The 19,865-nt window shown below is 46.4% G+C and overlaps 1 protein-coding gene across 1 annotated transcript in view; it reads left to right on the top strand.

Moving 5' to 3' along the window:
* LOC140723626 (NACHT, LRR and PYD domains-containing protein 3-like) overlaps nt 1-19,563 on the top strand; it is a 30,174-nt gene extending 10,611 nt beyond the window's left edge. Inside the window, exons 3-11 of the mRNA XM_073038201.1 lie at nt 813-900; nt 1,793-1,959; nt 2,845-3,016; nt 3,113-3,178; nt 9,786-10,055; nt 10,718-11,519; nt 12,597-12,683; nt 19,077-19,244; nt 19,409-19,563. Of these exons, the coding sequence (XP_072894302.1) occupies nt 840-900; nt 1,793-1,959; nt 2,845-3,016; nt 3,113-3,178; nt 9,786-10,055; nt 10,718-11,519; nt 12,597-12,683; nt 19,077-19,244; nt 19,409-19,493 (1,878 nt within the window). The 5' untranslated portion in view covers nt 813-839 and the 3' untranslated portion in view covers nt 19,494-19,563. The remainder of the gene's footprint in view (nt 1-812; nt 901-1,792; nt 1,960-2,844; nt 3,017-3,112; nt 3,179-9,785; nt 10,056-10,717; nt 11,520-12,596; nt 12,684-19,076; nt 19,245-19,408) is intronic.
* The last annotated feature ends 302 nt before the right edge of the window (nt 19,564-19,865 follow it).

Genomic DNA, 19,865 nt, shown 5'->3' with positions numbered 1-19,865 from the left:
TTGTTGAATAATCCCAGCATTTTATATTATTTATGTCAAAGATTATTTTCCCAACTAGCTGTTTTGGATGTATGGCGGGTCTACATTGTGCTTAACAAGGTGCCATGTAACTATCTGATACTAACCAGGTGATATGGTCAAATAAATCTTGACCGATTTTCAGTGATAATAATGGTTTTAAAGTCCTGCCGGAGAAACTATCGTGGTTCAGTCAAGATGTCCTGATGCTGTGGTTGAGATTGCATTGTTCAGGATGTCAGAGTGTTTCAACATAGACTCAAACCATATATTACCATTGGTGTCAAAGCCAGGCGATGTTAAACTGAAAGGAGACGGTGAAAATCAAGTGTGACTGAGAAATTTATAGACTTCAGTGATGATAGGGATAGATGTAAAATTGGGCAGCAGAAATGTTTTAACCCACACTGCTGTAACACTTGTCCATTACTCACCACAGCGCCACCTGGAGGAACAATGCCGTGGGCGCTGTTTGCTCAACCTGGCTTGCCATTTCATTGACACGTCACTCCCGATCCAAAACACAAGATTGGTTCCTAAAAGGGAATTGCCAGCAATATAGCGAGTAGATATCGCGGGGAATCCCTGCACAGTATACAATCCATGGAGAGAGCGGAAATGGACATTGTGTGACTGTGGGTGGATGGGCACAGGTAGACCAGGCCATGTCAAGTCTTCAGTGGACAGGTCGAAGATATTTGGAAGTGTTTGCCTCAGTTTAAAACAAAACTGTGTTCTCCTCTAAACCCCAATTATTGTTTGATCCTCTTGTTATTTTTTTTGTGACAGAGCAGCAAACACTGATCACACCTGTCCTCAAAATGGATCAAATTGCGAGCAGTGAAGGAGAGCCAGTGACGTCAACATCGGGAAAGGACACGGGTATGTTGGGCAGTTATTTTAATTTTTAAATACTTTGCGGATTCTGCGTCTGTGTTTAATTCAATATCGACAATTCACAAAACATTTGTGAAAACCGAGCAGACAGATGAGAGAGAGAGAGAGAGTTAACATCTCTGGGGGAAACACAGTCACACGTGGATGGAGTACATTTACCGTCTGTTCCTGCTCCTCTAACAGATTGTGATGCACATTTAAATAACGAGTTACTCCAGAAGACAAGACATTTTGCTGATGCTAAAAGTTTTGGCCAATAAAAAGACACACAAGATATTGGCAGAACTCAGCAGGTCGGGCAGCATCCATGGAGAGGAATAAATATTCGACGTTTTGCGTCAGGATCACAAGGAATAGAAAGTAATGTGGCAATATTTAGGATTTCTTTCCCCTCATTTCCAGTCCGATAAAGGGCGTTGGCCCGAAAATTTAATTGTTTATTCTCCTCCATAGATGCTGCCTGACAAGCTGAGTACCTCCAGCATTTTGTGAAAAAATTTCAGAGATTTGCTGAGGAAGGGGTTGACCAGGCAGGCAGACAGTAACCCAGAGCAAAGCGGTGGTGATGGACAGTACTTGGAGACTGATTGTGATGGGTTACTATATTCTCAGCAATAAACAGAGTCCTTTCCAAACAGTGAGGTGTATCCCCGGGGACAAGAAAGAGCAGCCTTCGACAGATTGAACTATACCCTCTCCTACATGCCCTGCGCCCCCCACCCTCCGGCCCAAGCCCATTCCTCACTACACCCCTCCCCGTCCCGATATATATATATATATTTCGGACTGTGTTTGGTGATTTTGGGGTTCCAGAGAGAAAGTTACTGCCCAGTATAGGTACGGTAATTTCTTTAATGCTCCTCATTGTCTTTCACAGGTCCGAGCTCAGCGATCACCGAGCTCCTGGCAAGCTGGAATGATTCCCAGCTGCTGCGGTTAACGGACTTCTACCGGGACAGGCTGGAGCAGGCGATGGAAGGAGGGGTGCACGGAGTGAGCCTGGCGTTAACGGCCGAGAATCAGTTCAGCGGAGAGGAACATCGGGTGAGTGGGAGAGAGAATGAGTTTGAATTTTCACACACCACAGGACTGATGGGTGTCGAAACACTACTCATCAGATATTAAATTAGATAAAAGAACAACTGGGAAATAAATACTGTACATACAATCACAAACATGTGAATCTGAACCAGTGATAGAAAGGGGTGAAAAGACCCCGCGGACTGGTGGGTAGCTGCTCAATGTTCAGAGTGAGTTGAGTTGTGTGGGCTTACAGTATTAAATGGATATATGACGGGAGCTTTCGGTTTGGGAAGACCGTGCAGCGTGACGGCAGGATGTCAGTGAGAGCCGGGGCATCATCAATGGGTGCCACAGGAGCTTGAGTGTGTTTTGGTCTGGGTGGAGATAATGCTGTTACAGTTCCTAACGGCAAGCGGTTTAGATCGGGGAATACTGCCATGTTGCAGTGTGAATAAACCTCCACTGGAAAAGGCAAAGGAAAGGTATCACATATCCTCCAGTAATCCGCTGTCATGTTGGACACTGGCGTCATCATCTTTTCTGCAACTTCTCTGTGACCGCTCACTTCGTCATAAAAAAAACTCCTGTTTTATTTCTTCATCTGTGATCGTTATTTTCTGATTTCTGTTTTACACGGTCAAAACCGGTGAGGAATTATTTACGGATTTGGAGCCACGTCAATGAAGCGGTCACAGACCAGCCAGGATCTCACTGACTGGTGGACCAGGTTCACGGTGAATGTCCCTCCGTGTGCTCTGCACTCAGAATGTACAGTCCATGTCCAGACAGGATCAGCACCCGTCCGGGTGACTGCTCAGTGTGATCCCGTTACAGAGCACATCATTTACTTCTCATTCTCTGTGTGAATCTGTCAGTCCCCAATATGTTCACTGTTACTCTTCACAGATAATCTCTGATCTCGCTAATAAGGGAGAGAGGGCGGACAGTTCTAAACTCCTCCTGAGCCTAGTGATGGAGATAGGCTCCCGCGCCCGGAGGGTGATGTGGGAAACCTTCGTGAAAATGCGGAATGATGCTCCAATGTTGGACAAAATACTGAAGGAAATGCAGATATATGGTGAGATAATATCAGCGATTAATTCAAATTTGGATTGAATAAAGTACACTTTAAAATTTTACACATCATTCCCTCAATCTGTTTAAATTCAAACAGGTTGTGATCCCTCCCATCCATCAAATCCCGCTCAAGGTTTACTGAAGATTCTCAGTGAGCTGAAAGGTAAGTGAACATGCATTGAACATTGAAGATTAAAACACTGGAATAGGCCATTAGGCAAATAATATTGTGTCGAAACAGCTGAGAAGTAAATCAGACATACCCAAACTCTAATCTCTCCTTCCTGCACAATGTCCATATGCCTCCATCCTCCTTACATCTATGTGCCTATCCAAATGTCTCTTAAAATGCTTTTAATAGTTTGACTCTACCACCTTACCGGGCAGTGCGTTCCAGGCAACCACGACTCTCTGATTAAAAATCCTACCCCTCACATTCCCCTTCCTTCTACACTCTCTCTCTTTCAATGTATTCCCCCTGGTACTAGATATTTCAACTGTGGGAAACCGATTGTCTCTGTCCACTCTATCTATGCCTCTGATAATCTTGTAAACCTGTGCCAGAGCTCCTCTCGGCCTCTGATGATCTGGAGAAAACAATCAAAATATTTCCAGCCTCTCATGACAGCACATGCCCTCTGAACCAGGCAGCATCCTGGTAAACCTCTTCTGCTCCCTCTCTAAAGCCTCAACATCCCTCCGGTAGTGGGGCGATCGGAACGGTACACAATGGCCCAGATGAGGCTGAAGCAGAGTTTATCAAGTTGAAACTTGACCACTGTTTCCACCAACGGTTGTAATTTGCGTAGGGAGGTTCAGCTGTTGAGCCACAAGGATCTGACCAGGTAAATTCTGGCACTGTGACAGAGAACACAGTGAGATCCAGGGAAACATTTTGTTAGAGAGAGAGTTTTCACAGGACATTTTGAGGAAAGAGGCAGAGAGCTGGCGAGTTTGAGGAAAGTGGTCACACCGCTCTGGGGCCTGCAACCACAGATCCCACCGGAGTCTGAGTGGAGAAGGGGCGATCTGGAGAATGGAGAAAAACTTATATTTCTTCGCACCAAAAAGTCAAAACCTTCTCTTGTCAGCCACTGCCCCCACCTGAACAGCCTCATCCTTAGCCATTTTCTAAACTCCCTCAGATCCTGCAGATTATTTTTTCTTAGAGTTGGACGTCCACTGAAGTTCCAGTCACAGAATAGTAATAATAGCATCACTTTAATTAGGAAAGCAGGTAACATCCCAACTGGTCTGTTCAACCACAGAGCAGCAGATGAACCCCACTGTGTTCACATCTGCACTCCCTAGTGCAAACACTGCTACAGTGTTAGAGAGGATGAGACTGGGGGACATATTCCTCAGCTCAGTCCACAGAAGCTGAAATTCCTGTCTGCCGGTGTTGTGTGATGGACACTGTAGAAGGGTGAGAGATGGGAATTAGGACAGGGAAACCGAGGGTTGTGGGATCGCGGCAAAGAAAGTGAAAAGGACTGAAAATATCTATAAATAATATTGCAATTAGTCAAATTGTGACCGTCTGGATGGGAAGCTCACTACATCCATAAGCCCATCATGTCTGTGAAAATGGAGCCCGGGGCAGTGCATGGGCTCAGAGATTGTAAGACCTCAACATCGCAGACTGAGTTGGATCACTCAACTGCACATTTAACAGAGGAGAGAGCGTAGGAAAGGCAAATATCAGAACATTATTAATCTTACAGTAGCCCATGATTTATCTGATTATTCAAAGCTCTTAAAAGAAATATAAGAAATCTCGGTGAGAACCCTGGTTCAGTCTCCCTCATTTACAAGAACAAATGCCAAAGACGATAATTTAAATTTGGTACCTGAGATAGACCAATCAGGAAGTTTACAAACTACTCACATCTCTGTCACCTCTGTTAATGCTGTTCCAGTCCACACCCGGTCCATGAAACCCCTCAGTTTCCCTGCACCAAGGGATTGGTAAATTGCTACAAGCTTGTTCGTCACTATTACTCATGTTGTTTGCCCAGGGAACAGACACAGCAGTGAAATTCCCACAAGCATTTCTGAATATGAAACAGATACAGTCCCTGATTATTGAAGAGCATCATTTCCACCACGGTCACATTCTCTAAAGTAAATATGTCGATGATCAAACTTTACTTACACTCCCTATCACAGCTGAATACATTGAATGGAGACACCACATGTCCTGACATTGTGAGACCCCATACACCACTGACAGGTTCCTGACACACTGTGAGACCCCACACGTCTCTGGCAGGGTCCTGACACACTGTGAGACCCAAATGCCTCTGTCCGGGGCCTGACACACTGTGAGAGCCCACACACCCCTGACAGGGTCCTGACACACTGTGAGACCCCACACACCCCTGACAGGGTCCCGACACACTGTGAGACCCCACACACTCCTGACAGGGTCCTGACACACTGTGAGACCCCACACACACCTGACAGGGTCCTGACACACTGTGAGACCCCACACATCCCTGACAGGGTCCTGACACACTGTGAGACCCCACACATCCCTGGCAGGGTCCTGACACACTGTGAGACCCCACACACCCCTGACAGGGTCCTGACACATTGTGAGACCCCACACACCCCTGACAGGGTCCTGACACACTGTGAGACCCCACACGTCCCTGACAGGGTCCTGACACACTGTGAGACCCCACACATCCCAGACATGGTCCTGACACACTGTGAGACCCCACACATCCCTGGCAGGGTCCTGACACACTGTGAGACCCCACACACCCCTGACAGGGTCTGACACATTGTGAGACCCCACACACCCCTGACAGGGACCTGAAACTCTGTGAGAACACACACTTCCCTAACAGGGTCCAGACACATTGTGAGATCAGGTCTTATCAGGGAGATTAATGTAAATGACCCCTCAGGAGGCAGCAGGGGTCTGCATAAAAGAAGAGGAAACGCAATATAATGTAGCAAAAGTGAATGGAAATTTCATTGATTTCGGATGAAAGGCAACAAAAGGCAGCAATGAAGAGATGAAGGCAAAAAAATTGAAATTATAGGCTAACACACAGAAAATGATAGAGAAACTCAGCAAACCAGGCAGCGTTTGTGGAGAAAGTTCAGTCAACTTTTCGGGCCGAGAACATTTGGTGTGACTGGGGAAAACACGCTGAGGGGTAGGTTTGAAAGGTGGAGGGCGGTCTGGGAGGGTAGAGAGAAACGCCAGACGATAGGTGGGACTTGGAGGGGGAGTGATGAGCAAAGAGTTGGGAAGTTGGTTAGTGAAAGAGACGGAAGGCCATGGAAGAAAGGAAAGAAAGGGATGGAGCAAGCACCAGACGGAGGCATAGATGAGCTCGGTATGACCTATTGTATTTCGGTGAGACCGACGTAGATTGGGAGACCGTTTCGCCGAGCATCAACACTGTGTCCGCCAGAACAAGCGGGATCTCCCAATAGCCACCCGTTTTATTTACACTTCCCATTCTCATTCCGATATGTCAGCCTCCTCCAATGCCGGGATAAGTCCACACTCAGGTTGGAGGAGGAACAACTTATGTTCCGTTTGAGTAGCCTCCAATTCCTGGCATGAATATCGATTTCTCAAACTTCCAGTAAAGCTTCCTCTCCCCTTCACCGTTCCCCATGCACTCGTACTTCTCACATGTTATCTCCTTGCCTGTCCATCGCCTCCCTCTGGTGCAACCCCCACCCCACTTTTTTTCTTTCTCCGTGGCCTTCTGTCTCTATCAAGAATCAACTTTCTAGATCTTTGCTTCATTCTTTCCTCTCCAAGTTTCACCTATCGTCTGGCATTTCTCTCTGCCCAGCCCCCGCCACCTTTCAAATCTTTTTGTCTCTGGTTCTGCCGAAGCATCTCGGCCTGAAACGGCAACTGTTCCATTGACGCTGCCTGGCCTGCTGAGTTCCTCCAGCATTTTGTGTGTGTTGCTTGGATTTCCAGCATCTGCAGATTTTCTCTTGTTTGTGGAATTATAGGTCACTTAGCCTAAGCTAAGTGATTGGGAAACTGTTGAGTCTATAAATTATTTTAAATTACAATGATTGCACATTGCACATTCAGATGGAGACGTAACATAAAGATTTTTACTCCTCATGTATGTGACGGATGTAAGAAATAAAGTCAATTCAATTATGAGTGTTCAGGTTTCGAGATTCGGAGACTAATGATAAAATAAGTCAAAGTCCGTATGGGTTATATAAAGGGAAATCTTCCTTAACAAATTTGCTAGAATTCGTTGAGTAAATACCAAGCAGGGTGGATTTTCAGAAGATGTTTGATATGTTGCCACACATGAGGCCGCTTAACAAGATACAATCCGATGGCGTTACTGGAGAGCTACTGGCATGGATAGAGGAATGGCCTGAGGGTAGGAGGCAGGGAGTGGGAATAAAATGGGCCATTTCTGTTTGCTGCTGATGATTAGTGATTTTCCTAGGTTAGTATCGGGACCGCTACTTTTCACATTGTTTGTCAATGATTTTGATAATGGAATTGATGGCTCTGTGGCAAAGTTTGCAGATGATACTAAGATAGGTGAAGGGGTAGCTGAGGAAGCAAAGGAATTGCAGCAAGACTTAGACAAATTAGAAGAATTGGCAAAACGTGGCAGATGGAATACAGTATTGGGAAATGTATGGTAATGTATTTTGGTAAAAGGAACAATAGTGCGAGTCTCAAGATGGCGCTCATGGAGTAAACCGCATCTAGGCTTTGCTCCAAACCTTTTACGTTTTTTTTAACCTACAAACACCCCTTAAACTTATTTTAAAGGGGTCTAAACATATAGAATTTTTTTAAAAACTATTTGAATTACTCTCAACCCGCTGAAATGTCCAGAGCAAAAGAACCGAAACAGACGAAAGAACCGTTAACTTTAGAAGTTGTTTTGAAGTTTATAGACGCTAGATTTGATGAATTGGAGAAAAAATTACTTGGAAGATTTGCACAGTATGACAATCGTTTGAGATCACTCGAAGAAAAGTTCCTGACCTTTTCACGGGAATCAAATGAACAACAAGCAAGCATTTTGGCTCTTGAAGAAGCTGCTCGTAAGAAGGATCGTATAATCGAAAAAATGCAAGAAGAGCAAACTTCGACGACCCAACAGATGGAAAGCTATAAAGCTAAAATTACTGATTTGGAAAATCGTTCTCGAAGACAAAATCTTCGGTTAATTGGAATCCCGGAAAAATGGGGAGAACATTTAAACAGTTTAATGTGGAATCATGCTGGCACCAACGTTGTGGGCCGAAGGGCCTATTTTTGTGCTGTTCTATGTTCTATGCAGAACCTGTGACAACTGAAATCCTGAACTACCTGCTACCAAAATTCCTCGGTCTCTGCTCTCTTCTTCCCCACCCGACATTAAATGAGCACGGTTTTCAAACTTGTGTTTAAAGTCATAGACCAGTAGCATCTCCCATTTCCACAGACATTGTCTGACCTGTACTCACATCTACACTCCCGTCCGTCAACAGCGGAGCTGCAGAGGGCAGGCCAACATGCTGCATAACTGTGACGGACTGGGAGGCTCTACAACGGCTAGTCAAACAGCCCAACGCATCACCGGCACCCTCAGCCTACCTTCCATCGGGGACGTATATACAGAAAGACTCCGGGAAGGGGCCAGCAGCATCAAAAAGGATCCCACCTATCCTGCCTATGGGCTGTTTGCCCCTCTCCCATGAGGGAGGAAGGATCCCACCTAACCTGCCTATGGGCTGTTTGTCCCTCTCCCATGAGGGAGGAAGGATCCCACCTATCCTGCCTATGGGCTGTTTGCCCCTCTCCCATGAGGGAGGAAGCTACGTAGCATCCACAGCAGGACCACCAGACTCAAAATCAGTTACTTTTCTCAAGCAGTAAGACTGATCAACACCTCCAATGACTAAGCCACCCCTCCACAACTAACAACCCCCACCCCACCACCAGCACGGTTTTAAAATTTTCTGTCAGAACCATCTGAGGTCAGAGTGACTCCTGTATCGTATGTATTTATATTTATTGTGTTTTCCATTGTGTTCTTTATCTGAGTTTCTGTGCTGCATCTGTGCTGACCTTCTCTTTTAAACTTGTGTATCTTCAATCTGTTCAGAATTTACAATACATACCCTTTAAGAGACACGAGACTGCAGATCTGCCGTCTCAAACCATTTTCCGGAGGAACTCAGTGAGCTGAGCAGCATCTGTGATGATGCACGGGGGAATTGTTTGTGTTTTGTGTCAAAATGCTGACTGTCTCAACCTCCTGAACAGTTTTATTGACATTTTCTCCCCCAATCACCCACCCACAGTGCACGTGCCAGTGAACAAATATACTTTGCAATTTGAATTAATGATGGTGGGAGGGGGAACTGTGATTCCCAGACCAGTTCCTCTGAGAGGATGCCCACTAACCTTTTCTACATCTCCATGCACCACATCAACATCGGACTTTCAAAGTTCTTCCACAGGAACAATGATAGCCGTGGCAGTAGTGGGTGTTTGTCCAGTACGAGACAATCGGGGATCAGTAAACTACCAGGGTAATACTCACCTTTACAGCACAGTTAATGTGGAAAAGTGATGATCTAGTGTTTATCTCGACAAGGCCTCTCTGTCCAGTCAGGGGTCTGTTAATGAAATTTACTGTACGAGCATCCATTGATGAATCCAGTTAATGCAATAGCTTTGAGCTAACGCTTGTGTGCTTAAATACTGAGTACTGAGTTGAGGCATCTAACAGCTTGTCCACTGTCTGTTCCCATGGAAGATGTTCAACAGAAACACAAGGAGACTCTGCGGGCAAAAACTGAAACACTGAGAGTGAACACGATCCTGATGAGGGAGAAGGTGATGGTTTTCCAGCTGCTTGATCGATACGCTGAGCTCACGGTCATTTCTTCTGTTCGAGATCGGAGACTGGTGGAACATGAGCTGCGGGCAAGAGGCAGAGACCACGAGGAGTGGAGAGAAAAACATCTCCGTGGACACCTGGAAAAACTCCGGACGGATCAGCTGTTCCAGAGCAGCTTTTCCCGAAGTAAATCCCAATCTGGGAGTTCGGAGTGGCCGGAGACCCAGGGATCGGGAAAACAACAATGGTTCAAAAGATTGTTCATGACTGGGCCACTGGGAAAATATATCAACAATTCCAGTTTGTCTTCAGTTTCAAATTTCGGGATTTAAACTCCATTAACAACAGAATAAACCTGAGGGATCTGATTGTTGATCAGTATCCTTACTTTGGGAATATCCTGAGAGAGGTCTGGAAGAACCCAGAAGGATTGCTGTTTATATTCGACGGTTTGGATGAATTCAAACACAGAATCGATTTTGCTGACAGTCTGAGAGATACAGAACCCAAGCACCAGTGCCCAGATCCCGAGTGGTGGTGTGAAGTGTCGGACATTGTTTACAGTTTAATCCAGGGCAAGCTGCTCCCAGGGTGTTCAGTGCTGGTGACCAGCCGCCCCGCTGCGTTACATTTATTGGAAAAGGCTGAGATCAGTGTCTGGGCTGAAATCATGGGATTTGTTGGTGAGAAACGGAAGGAATATTTCATCAGGCATTTTGAAGATCAGATGGTGGCAGCAGCTGTTTTCAAACACGTGAAGGAGAACGAGATCCTGTACACCATGAGCTACAACCCCTCCTACTGCTGGATCCTCGCTCTGGCACTGGGCCCCTTCTTCAAACAAAGAGTCAGAGACCCGCAGCGAGTTCCCAAGACCATCACTCAGTTATATTCCTACTATATTTACAACATCCTGAAAAACCACGGCCGTGAGATTGAGAACCCCCATGATGTGTTACTCAAGGTTGGTCAGATGGCCTTCAGAGGAGTGTCTGAGAGGAGGATTGTGTTTACAGATGGAGATTTGATCAAGTACAATCTGCAGCCTTCCCAGTTCCTGTCCGGGTTCCTGATGGAGCTTTTGGAGAGAGAGGATTCTGCCCGGAGCGTGGTGTACACATTCCCACACCTCACCATCCAAGAGTTTGTAGCTGCAGTCGCACAATTCCTGAATCCACATCCCGGAGATATCCTGATATTCCTCACTGAAGCCCACAACACGACAGATGGGCAATTTGAAGTATTTCTCCGTTTTGTTGCTGGCCTCTCCAACCCAATGACAGCTCGGGGCCTGCAGGAGTTTCTGGGTCCATTTCCTCATCAGACAACCTGCCGGGTGATTGACTGGGTGAAGGAGGAGGTTAAACGCCAGAGTGGAAACACAGAGAGTGAAGCTGGTAAAAGGAGCCTCCTGAACACATTGCACTACCTGTTTGAGTCTCAGAATCGTGGACTGGCTCAGGCTGCACTTGGATCTGTGGAAACACTTTCATTCAGTGGAATGACACTGACCCCGATTGACTGCGCGGTCCTGTCTCATGTCATCGGACTCTGTGATACAATAAAACACCTCAACCTGGAGGACTGCCACATTCAGCGTGAAGGAATCCAGCGGCTGGGACCCGGGCTGCACAAGTGCCGGGAGTTGAGGTAACTTGATTTATCTCTCACTCTGAATTGTGAATCTGTTCCATTGTGTTGGTTCAATGTAAAGGGAATTGGGTAAAACTAGCAAATCAGATTGTGATGAATTGTGACAAATAACCAGGAGATCAGTCAGTAATTCCCCAAGGACAGGAGGGTTCTGTGGTTCCTTGTGATGGGATGTTGGAGACTTCATCAGATCAGTGAACAACGGCCATTGGTTTAATGGTAATAAATTACAGGAATGGCCGTGTTTCTCGCTGCCTGTGACACGTCCGTTGACAATGTTCCTTCTCACTGTTACTGACACCCAGACCGACACTGACTGCAGCAGGTGGGTCAGAGATTCACACCCCCTTCCCGGTGAGGGACAAGAGACCGTCAGCAGACTGTCCCAGTGAGAAGTAAAGAAATACCATTGTCAGATTGTCCTCCCCTGCCCTTCCCCGTGTGTGACTATAACCATCAGTCCACCTGTGTGACTTTGCTCACTAACAGATACCCATACCCAATGGGCGCATCTCCTCTCCCGACTGTGGGCCTCAGTTCAGACCACACCTCCCGTACGATCCATTTCTGGATGATCTCATCTGATCGGATTATCTTTTCCCATCCGTATACTGCTATGAGACTTTTCTCCCCTCTCTCGCCCGCTCTTGCCCCTTCATACCCTCTCATCCCCATCCCCCTTCCTCCTGCAGATTCTGTCTCCCTATCCCTTTTCCTCAGGTGGGGTCTCTTCCACCGTCTCCCATCGACATTTCCCCATTCACAAATCTTCCTCACTGTGGGACTTTCTCCCATCCTTCATCCCTGCCCCTCCCAACCCTCTCATGTCAGGAACACTTTTCTAACCATCGGGGAATGAGACAGAATATGTGGAGTTTACAGGGTCACACCGACAGACTAAATTACTGGCATTCGGCCAATACCCTGGAGCTGGGCAGTGAGGGACATTGACAGTGATCGGAACTCCAATCAGTGATTTACTGAAGGGTTTCATGTTTCCTGAAATATCCCAGTGAGAGTAATTCCCTCAGACCCATGGTTTCAATCACTGTTCATCAACTTGTTTGTGTTTAGCCTTGGGCAGAATGAACTGGGAGATTCAGGAGTGAAACTGGTGTCTGCGGCTCTGAGGAACCCGGAGTGTAAAATACAGAAACTGTGGTAAGTACCAGACTGTGGGAGATTGTGTTTACAGTCACTGGGTGTCTGACATTGAACATTAATGTGATCAGTAGAAGCATAGAAACATCGAAAACATACAGCAGAATACAGGAAACACAAAGTATACTGCAGATGCTATGGTCAAATCAACACGTACAAACAAGCTGGATGAACTCAGCAGGTCGGGCAGAATCCGTTGAAACGAGCAGTCAACGTTTCGGGCCGAGACCCTTCGACAGGACTGAAGAAGGAGGGGGCAGGGGCCCCATAAACAATGTGGGAGGAGGGTGGAAAACCAATCAGAGGAAAGATCAAGGGGTCGGGGAGGGGAAGCATGGACGGGATAGGCAGGAGAGTTGAAGAAGGAATATAAGGGGAAAGCACTGTGGGTGGGTAGAAGAAGGCAGAATCATGAGAGGTGATAGGTAGCTAGACCTACTAATCTAGTATCTAAGGAAAAAAAGGGAAACAAAAAAAAAACTAAAGAAAAAGGAAAAAAAAAGGTTGTTTATAATATATCACAAGAATACATAAACATCAATGTCGTCAACTCCGATCCTTTCAATATAAATACGATTAAAGCTGATAAAACCAATAAGCCTGGAACAGGGTCGTATTACACCAAATGAAAGTATTGAATAAATGGTCTCCATATCTTTTCAAATTTAATAGAAGTATCGAATACACCACTTCTAATTTTTTCTAAATTTAAACATAACATAGTTTGAGAAAGCCAGTGAAATACAGTGGGAGGATTAATTTCCTTCCAATTCAACAAAATAGATCTTCGAGCCATCAAAGTGAGAAAAGCAATCATTCGACAGGCGGAAGGAGATAAATGAAGTAAGTCCATCATCGGTAAGCCAAAAATAGCGGTAATAGGATGGGGTTGTAAATCGATGTTGAGTACCGCAGAGATAATATCAAAAATATCTTTCCAATATTTTTTCAAAAGCGAACATGACCAAAACATATGAGCTAGATTAGTAGGTTAGTTAACTTTGCATAGATATTTTTTTTCTTTTTTATATTATGTTATATTATATTATGAAATTTCTAGATATATCTGGTTTATATATATACTATATGGTTCATGTTTCGGGAAAACTTATTAATACTGTATTCATTGCTTATGTATTCTTTCACGTGCAATGGGAATTTGTATGTTTGTAATCCCTTTATTAATATCTCAATTGTATTTTGTTCATAATATTTTTAATACTAATAAAAAGATTGAAAAATAAAGAAAGATAGGTAGCTAGAAGAGGAGGCAGAGTGAAAGTGGGATGGGGGAATGGAAAGGGAGGGAATTACCAGAAATTGGAGAATTCGATATTCATACCAAGGGGCTGGAGACTACCCAGACGGTATATGAGATATTGCTCCTCATCATGCCAGTAGAGGAGGCCATGTATGGACATATCCAAATGAGAATGTGAAGGAGAGTTGAAGTGGGTGGCAACCGGGAGATCCTGTCTGTTGTGGCGGACGGTGCGGAGGTGCTCGACGAAGCGGTCCCCCAATCTGCGTCGGGTCTCGCCGATGGAGCGGAGGCCGCACCGGGAGCACCGGATGCAATGGATGACCCCAACAGATTCAGAAGTGAAGTGTTGCCTCACCTGGGAGGACTGTTTGGGGACCTGAATGGTGGTAAGATTGGAGGTGTAGGGGTAGGTGTATAACTTACACTTGCAGGGATAAGTACCAGGTGGGAGATCTGTGGGGAGGGACGTGTGGACCAGGTAGTCATGGAGGGAATGATCCCTGCGAAAAGCAGAGAGGGGTAGAGAGGGAAAGATGTCCTTAGTGGTCGGGTCCTGTTGAAGGTTCGGAGGATAATATGCTGGAATCGGACGTTGGTGAGGTGGCAGGTGAGGACAAGGGGAACATGGTCCCTGTTGTGGTGACCGGAGGATAGGGTGAGGACCCGAATTGTGGGAAATGGAGGAGATGCGGGTGAGGACATCATTGATGACGGCAGAAGGGAAACCACGATCCTTAAAGAAAGAGGACATTTGGGATGTCCTGGAACAGAAAGCCTCATCCTGGGAACAGATGCGGCGGAGACTGAGGAACTGGGAATAGCATTTTTACATTTGGCAGGGTGGAGAGAGGTATAATCAAGGTAGTTATGGGAGTCAGTGGGTTTATAAAAAATGTTAGTGGACAGTCCATCTTCAGATATGCAGAATACAGGAATATAATATGATATGATATAATATAATATGGAGAATACAGCACAATACAGGCCATTCAGCCCACAAAGCTGTGCCGAACATGTCCCTACCTTAGAACTACCTAGGCTTTACCCATAGCCCTCTATTTTTCTGAGCTCTATGTAGCCATCCAGGAGTCTCTTAATGACCCTATGGTTTCCAACTCCACCACTGCTGCCGGCAGCCGATTCCACGCACTCAATACTCACTGCGTAAAAAACCTTACCCCTGAAATCTCCTCTGTACCTACTTCCAAGCACCTTAAAAATATGTCCTCTCATGCTAGCCACTTCAACACTGCGGAAAAGACTCTGACTAACCACATGATCAATGTCTCTCATTATCTTGTTCACCTCTATCAGGTCACGGTTCATCCTCCGTCACTCCAAGGAGTAAAGGCCGAGCTCACTTAACCTATTCTCATAAGGCAAGCTCCGCAATCCAGGCAACATCCTTGTAAATCTCCTCTGCACCCTTTCTATGGATTCGACATCCTTCCTATAGTGAAGCGACCAGAACTGAGCACAGTACTCCAAGTGGAGTCTGACCAGGGTCCTATATACCTTCAACGTTACCTCTCGACACTTAAACTCAATCCCACGACTGATGAAACCCAATGCACCGTATGACTTCTTAACCATGGAGACAACCTGCGTAGCAGCTTTGAGTGTACTATGGACTCGGACCCCAAGATCCCTCTGATCCTCCACACTGCCAAGAGTCTTCCCATTAATACTATATTCTGCCATCATACTTGACCTACCAAAATGAACCACCTCACATTTATCTGGGTTGAACTCCATCTGCTATTTCTCATCCCGTTTTTGCATCTTATCAATGTCCCGCTGTAACCTCTGACCGCTCTCCACACTATCCACAACACACCCATCCTTTCTATCAGCAGCAAATTTACTAACCCATCCCTCCACTTCCTCATCCAAGTCATTTATAAAAATCACAAAGATGGTCACCGGCCTCCATGCAGAATATGACCCGTATACAGCCACACTTTGCCTTCTGTGGACAAGCCAGTTCTGGATCCACAAAGCAATGTCCCCTTGGATCCCATGCCTCCTTACTTTCTAAATAAGCCTTGCATGTGGTACCTTATCAAATGCCTTGTTGAAATCCATATACACCACATCTACTGCTCTCCCTTCATCAATGTGCTGATTCACATTCTCAGAAAATTCAATCAGGCTCATAAGGCACGATCTGCCTTTGACAAAGCCATGTTGACTATTCCTAATAATTTTTTGCCTCTCAAGATGTTCATAAATCCTACCTCTCAGGATCTTCTCCATCAACTTACCAACCACTGAAGTAAGATTCACTAGCCTATAATTTTCTGGGCAATCCCTACTCCTTTTCTTGAACAAGGGAACAACATCTGCAAACCTCCAATCCTCCGCAACCTCTCCCGTCCACATTGATGATGCAAAGCTCATAACCAGAGGCTCAGTAATCTCCTCCCTCGCTTCCCACAGTAGCCTGGGGTACATCCCATCATGTCCCGGTGATTTATCCAACTTGATGCTTTCCAAAAGCTCCAGCACATCCACATTCTTAATATCTACATTCACAAGCTTTTCAGTCCACTGCAAGTCAGCTCTACAAACGCCAAGATCCTTTTCCGTTGTGAATACTGAAGCAAATGATCCACTATTTGCTGGATCCACTATTTCCTCCGGCTCCATCCGCACTTTTCCATTGTCACATTTGATTGGTCCTATTCTCTCACATATTATCCTCTTGCTCTTCACATACTTGTAGAATGCCTTGGGGTTTTCCTTAATCCTGTCCACCAAGGCCTTCTCATGACCCCTTCTAGCTCTCCTGATTTCATTCTTAAGCTCCTTCCTGCTTGCCTTGTAATCTTCCAGATTCATATAATTACCTAGTTTTTTGAACCTTTCGTAAGCTCTTCTTTTCTTCTTGACTAGATTTACAACGGCTTTTGTACATCACGGATCTTGTACCCTGCCATCCTTTCCATCTCTCATTGGAACGTACCTACTCAGAACCTCAAGCAAATATCCCCTGAACCTTTTCTACATTTCTTCTGTATGTTTCCCTGAGAGCATCTGTTTCCAATTTATACTTACAAGTTCCAGCCTGATAGCCTCATAGCTCCTCTTACTCCAATTAAAGGTTTCCCTAACTTGTCTGTTCCTATCCCTCTCTAATGCTATGGTAAAAGAGATAGAACTGTGATCACTATCTCCAAAATGCTGTCTCACTGAGATACCTGACACCTGGCCAGGTTCATTTCCCAATACCAGATCAAGTACAACCTCTCCTCTTGTAGGCTTATCTACATATTGTGTCAAGAAACCTTCCTGAACACACCTAACAAACTCCACTCCATCTAAACCCCTCACTCTAGGGAGATGCCAATCAATAGTTGGGAAAATAAAATCTCCCACCTCAACAACCCTGTTATTATTACTTCTTTCCAGAATCTGTCTCCCTATCTGCTCCTCGATGTCCCTGTTACTGTTGGGTGGTCTATACAAAACACCCAGTAGAGTTATTGACCCCCTCCTGTTCCTAACTTTCACCCACACAGACTCGATAGACAAACCCTCCATGACGTCCTCCTTTGCTGCAGCCGTGACTCTATCTCTGATCAACAGTGCCAGGTCCCCACCTCTTTTGCCTCCCTCCCTGTCCTTTCTGAAACATTTAAAGCCTGCCACTCGAAAGAGACATTCCTGTCCCTGCAGCATCCAAGTCTCTGTAATGGCCACCACATCATATCTCGAAGTACAGATCCACGTGCTCTAAGCTCATCCGCTTTGTTCACAACACTCCTCGCATTAAAATAGACACATCTGAAACCATCGGACTGAGTGCGTCCCTTCTCTATCACCGGCATATCCTCTCTTTCGCACTGTCTCCAAACTCTCTCCCTTTGTGAGCCAACCTCCCTTTCCTCCATTACATTGGTTTGGTTCCCAAGCCCCAGAAATCTTCTTTTAAACTCTCCCCAATAACCTTGACAAAGCACTCTGCCAGGATATCGATCCCCCTGGGATTCAAGTGCAACTCATTGATCCAGAAATCTGAATTCCTGTCCCCTGCTCTAATCCCTCAGATACGCATTTATCCTCCAACTTATGCCATTGCAATTCTCACTGTCGTGTGGCACAGGCAGTAATTCCCAGATTACTACCTTTGCAGTCTTTTTCTCAACTTCATTCTTAACTCCCTGTAGTCTTCTTTTCAGGACCTCTTCCCTTTTCCTACCTATGTCACTGGTACCAATATGTACCACGACCTCTGGCTGTTATCCCTCCCACTACAAGATATCTTGGACACCATCTGAAACATCCCGGACCCTGGCACCTGGGAGTTAAACTACCATCCGCGTTTCTTTCCAGCGTCCAAAGAATCGCCGGTCTGACCCACTATCTATAGATTCCCCTATCACTACCTCCTCTCTCTTCCTTTCCCTACCCTTCTGAGCCACAGGGCCGGACTCTGTGCCAGAAGCACGACCACTGTCGCTTCACCCCCACACCCACCTCTCCCCCCAGTAGGCCGTCCCCCCTCCAGCAGTACTCGGAACAGGAGTACGTATTGTCAAGGGGTACAGCCACAGGGGTACCCTCTAGTACCTGCTTCTTGCCCTTTCCTGACCTGACTGTGACCCACTTCTTCAGTCTTCCGTGGCCCCGGTGTGACCACCTGCCTGTAGCTCCTCTCTATCACCTCCTCGCTCTCCCTGACCAGACGAAGGTCATCGAGCTGCATCTCCAGTTCCCTAACTCGGTCCCTAAGGAGCTGCAGCTCGACACACCGGGTACAGATGTTGCCGTCCAGGAGGCTGGGAGTCTCCAGGATCTCCCACATCTGACACCGAGCACAGAAAACCAGCCTCACACACATACTCTCTGTCTGTGTGTAAACAGATAACCTACCTCGCCTCGACCCTTTATCGCCGAAGCCCCGTTGAGCCAAAGCCTTCCTACTCTGTCTCCCGCTCCTCTGACGCTCGCTCTGTAAATCTGTCTTCCTTTTAAACTCTTCTGCTGTTCTCACTGGCCGACTTGCGCAGTCGTGGTGAAGAAAAAAAATCAGTAATTGTGTTACTGATAAACACTTGGGATTTGTACCGTCTCCTGCCTCTCTGTGTCCTTCACCCTCACTCTCTCTCTCTCTCTCTCATCTCCAGGCTGGACAGTGTCGGTCTCACAGATTCTGGTGCCGAGGATCTCGTCTCCGCTCTCAGTACAAAACCATCACTGACGGAGCTTGCCCTGGGATGGAACTCGCTGACAGACCGATCTGTCCCCGGTCTCAACCGCCTCATACTGACCCTCCCGAGACTGGAGTGGATACTGTGAGTGTTTGTAATAATGTTCAATGTAATAAAATATCAGCGGATCCGCGGGTTTTCTGGTGATATTTGTCTGTGTGTGTTGTTGAAACATTAATCCCGGTCCCCTGTTACTGACACTGTTGTGTAATCTGTTTATTTCATCTTTATTCTCCCATCTGTTTCAGGCTGTGGGGGAATAGCTTCGGTTGGACCGGGAAGGAACTGGAGTCTCTGCAGGAACTCAGACCCGGACTGACAGTGATGGTGTGAACATCTGAATGTGTGAACATCCCCGCCCGCCGGATGGGGAAATGTTGCTGATTCCCCGCCATCCTCTTTAACTCCCGCCCTCCCACTTAACTCCCGCCCTCCCCTTTAACACCCGCCCTTACCTTTAATGGCCACGCGCCTAGTTTAGTTCCCAACCGTTTGAACGGAACCGGCTCCTGCCTCGTGCTCGGTAACATCGGAACGGTCCCGCAGTGACGTGTTTCCGCTTGTTGTCCGGCGACGCAGCTTCCGCCGGATGTGCGTGGTCGAATCTCCCCACGTGAGACCCCAGGTAATTACACAGACAGGAAGACCCCGTGGGTCCGGGGCTCAATCTGGGACACCGGTGTCCCGGGGTGGGATTTTCCCGGC

Source organism: Hemitrygon akajei, unplaced genomic scaffold (assembly GCF_048418815.1).
Source record: "Hemitrygon akajei unplaced genomic scaffold, sHemAka1.3 Scf000121, whole genome shotgun sequence".
NCBI classification, from domain to species: Eukaryota; Metazoa; Chordata; class Chondrichthyes; order Myliobatiformes; family Dasyatidae; genus Hemitrygon; species Hemitrygon akajei.
This window is presented reverse-complemented; position numbering and strand designations above follow the sequence as displayed.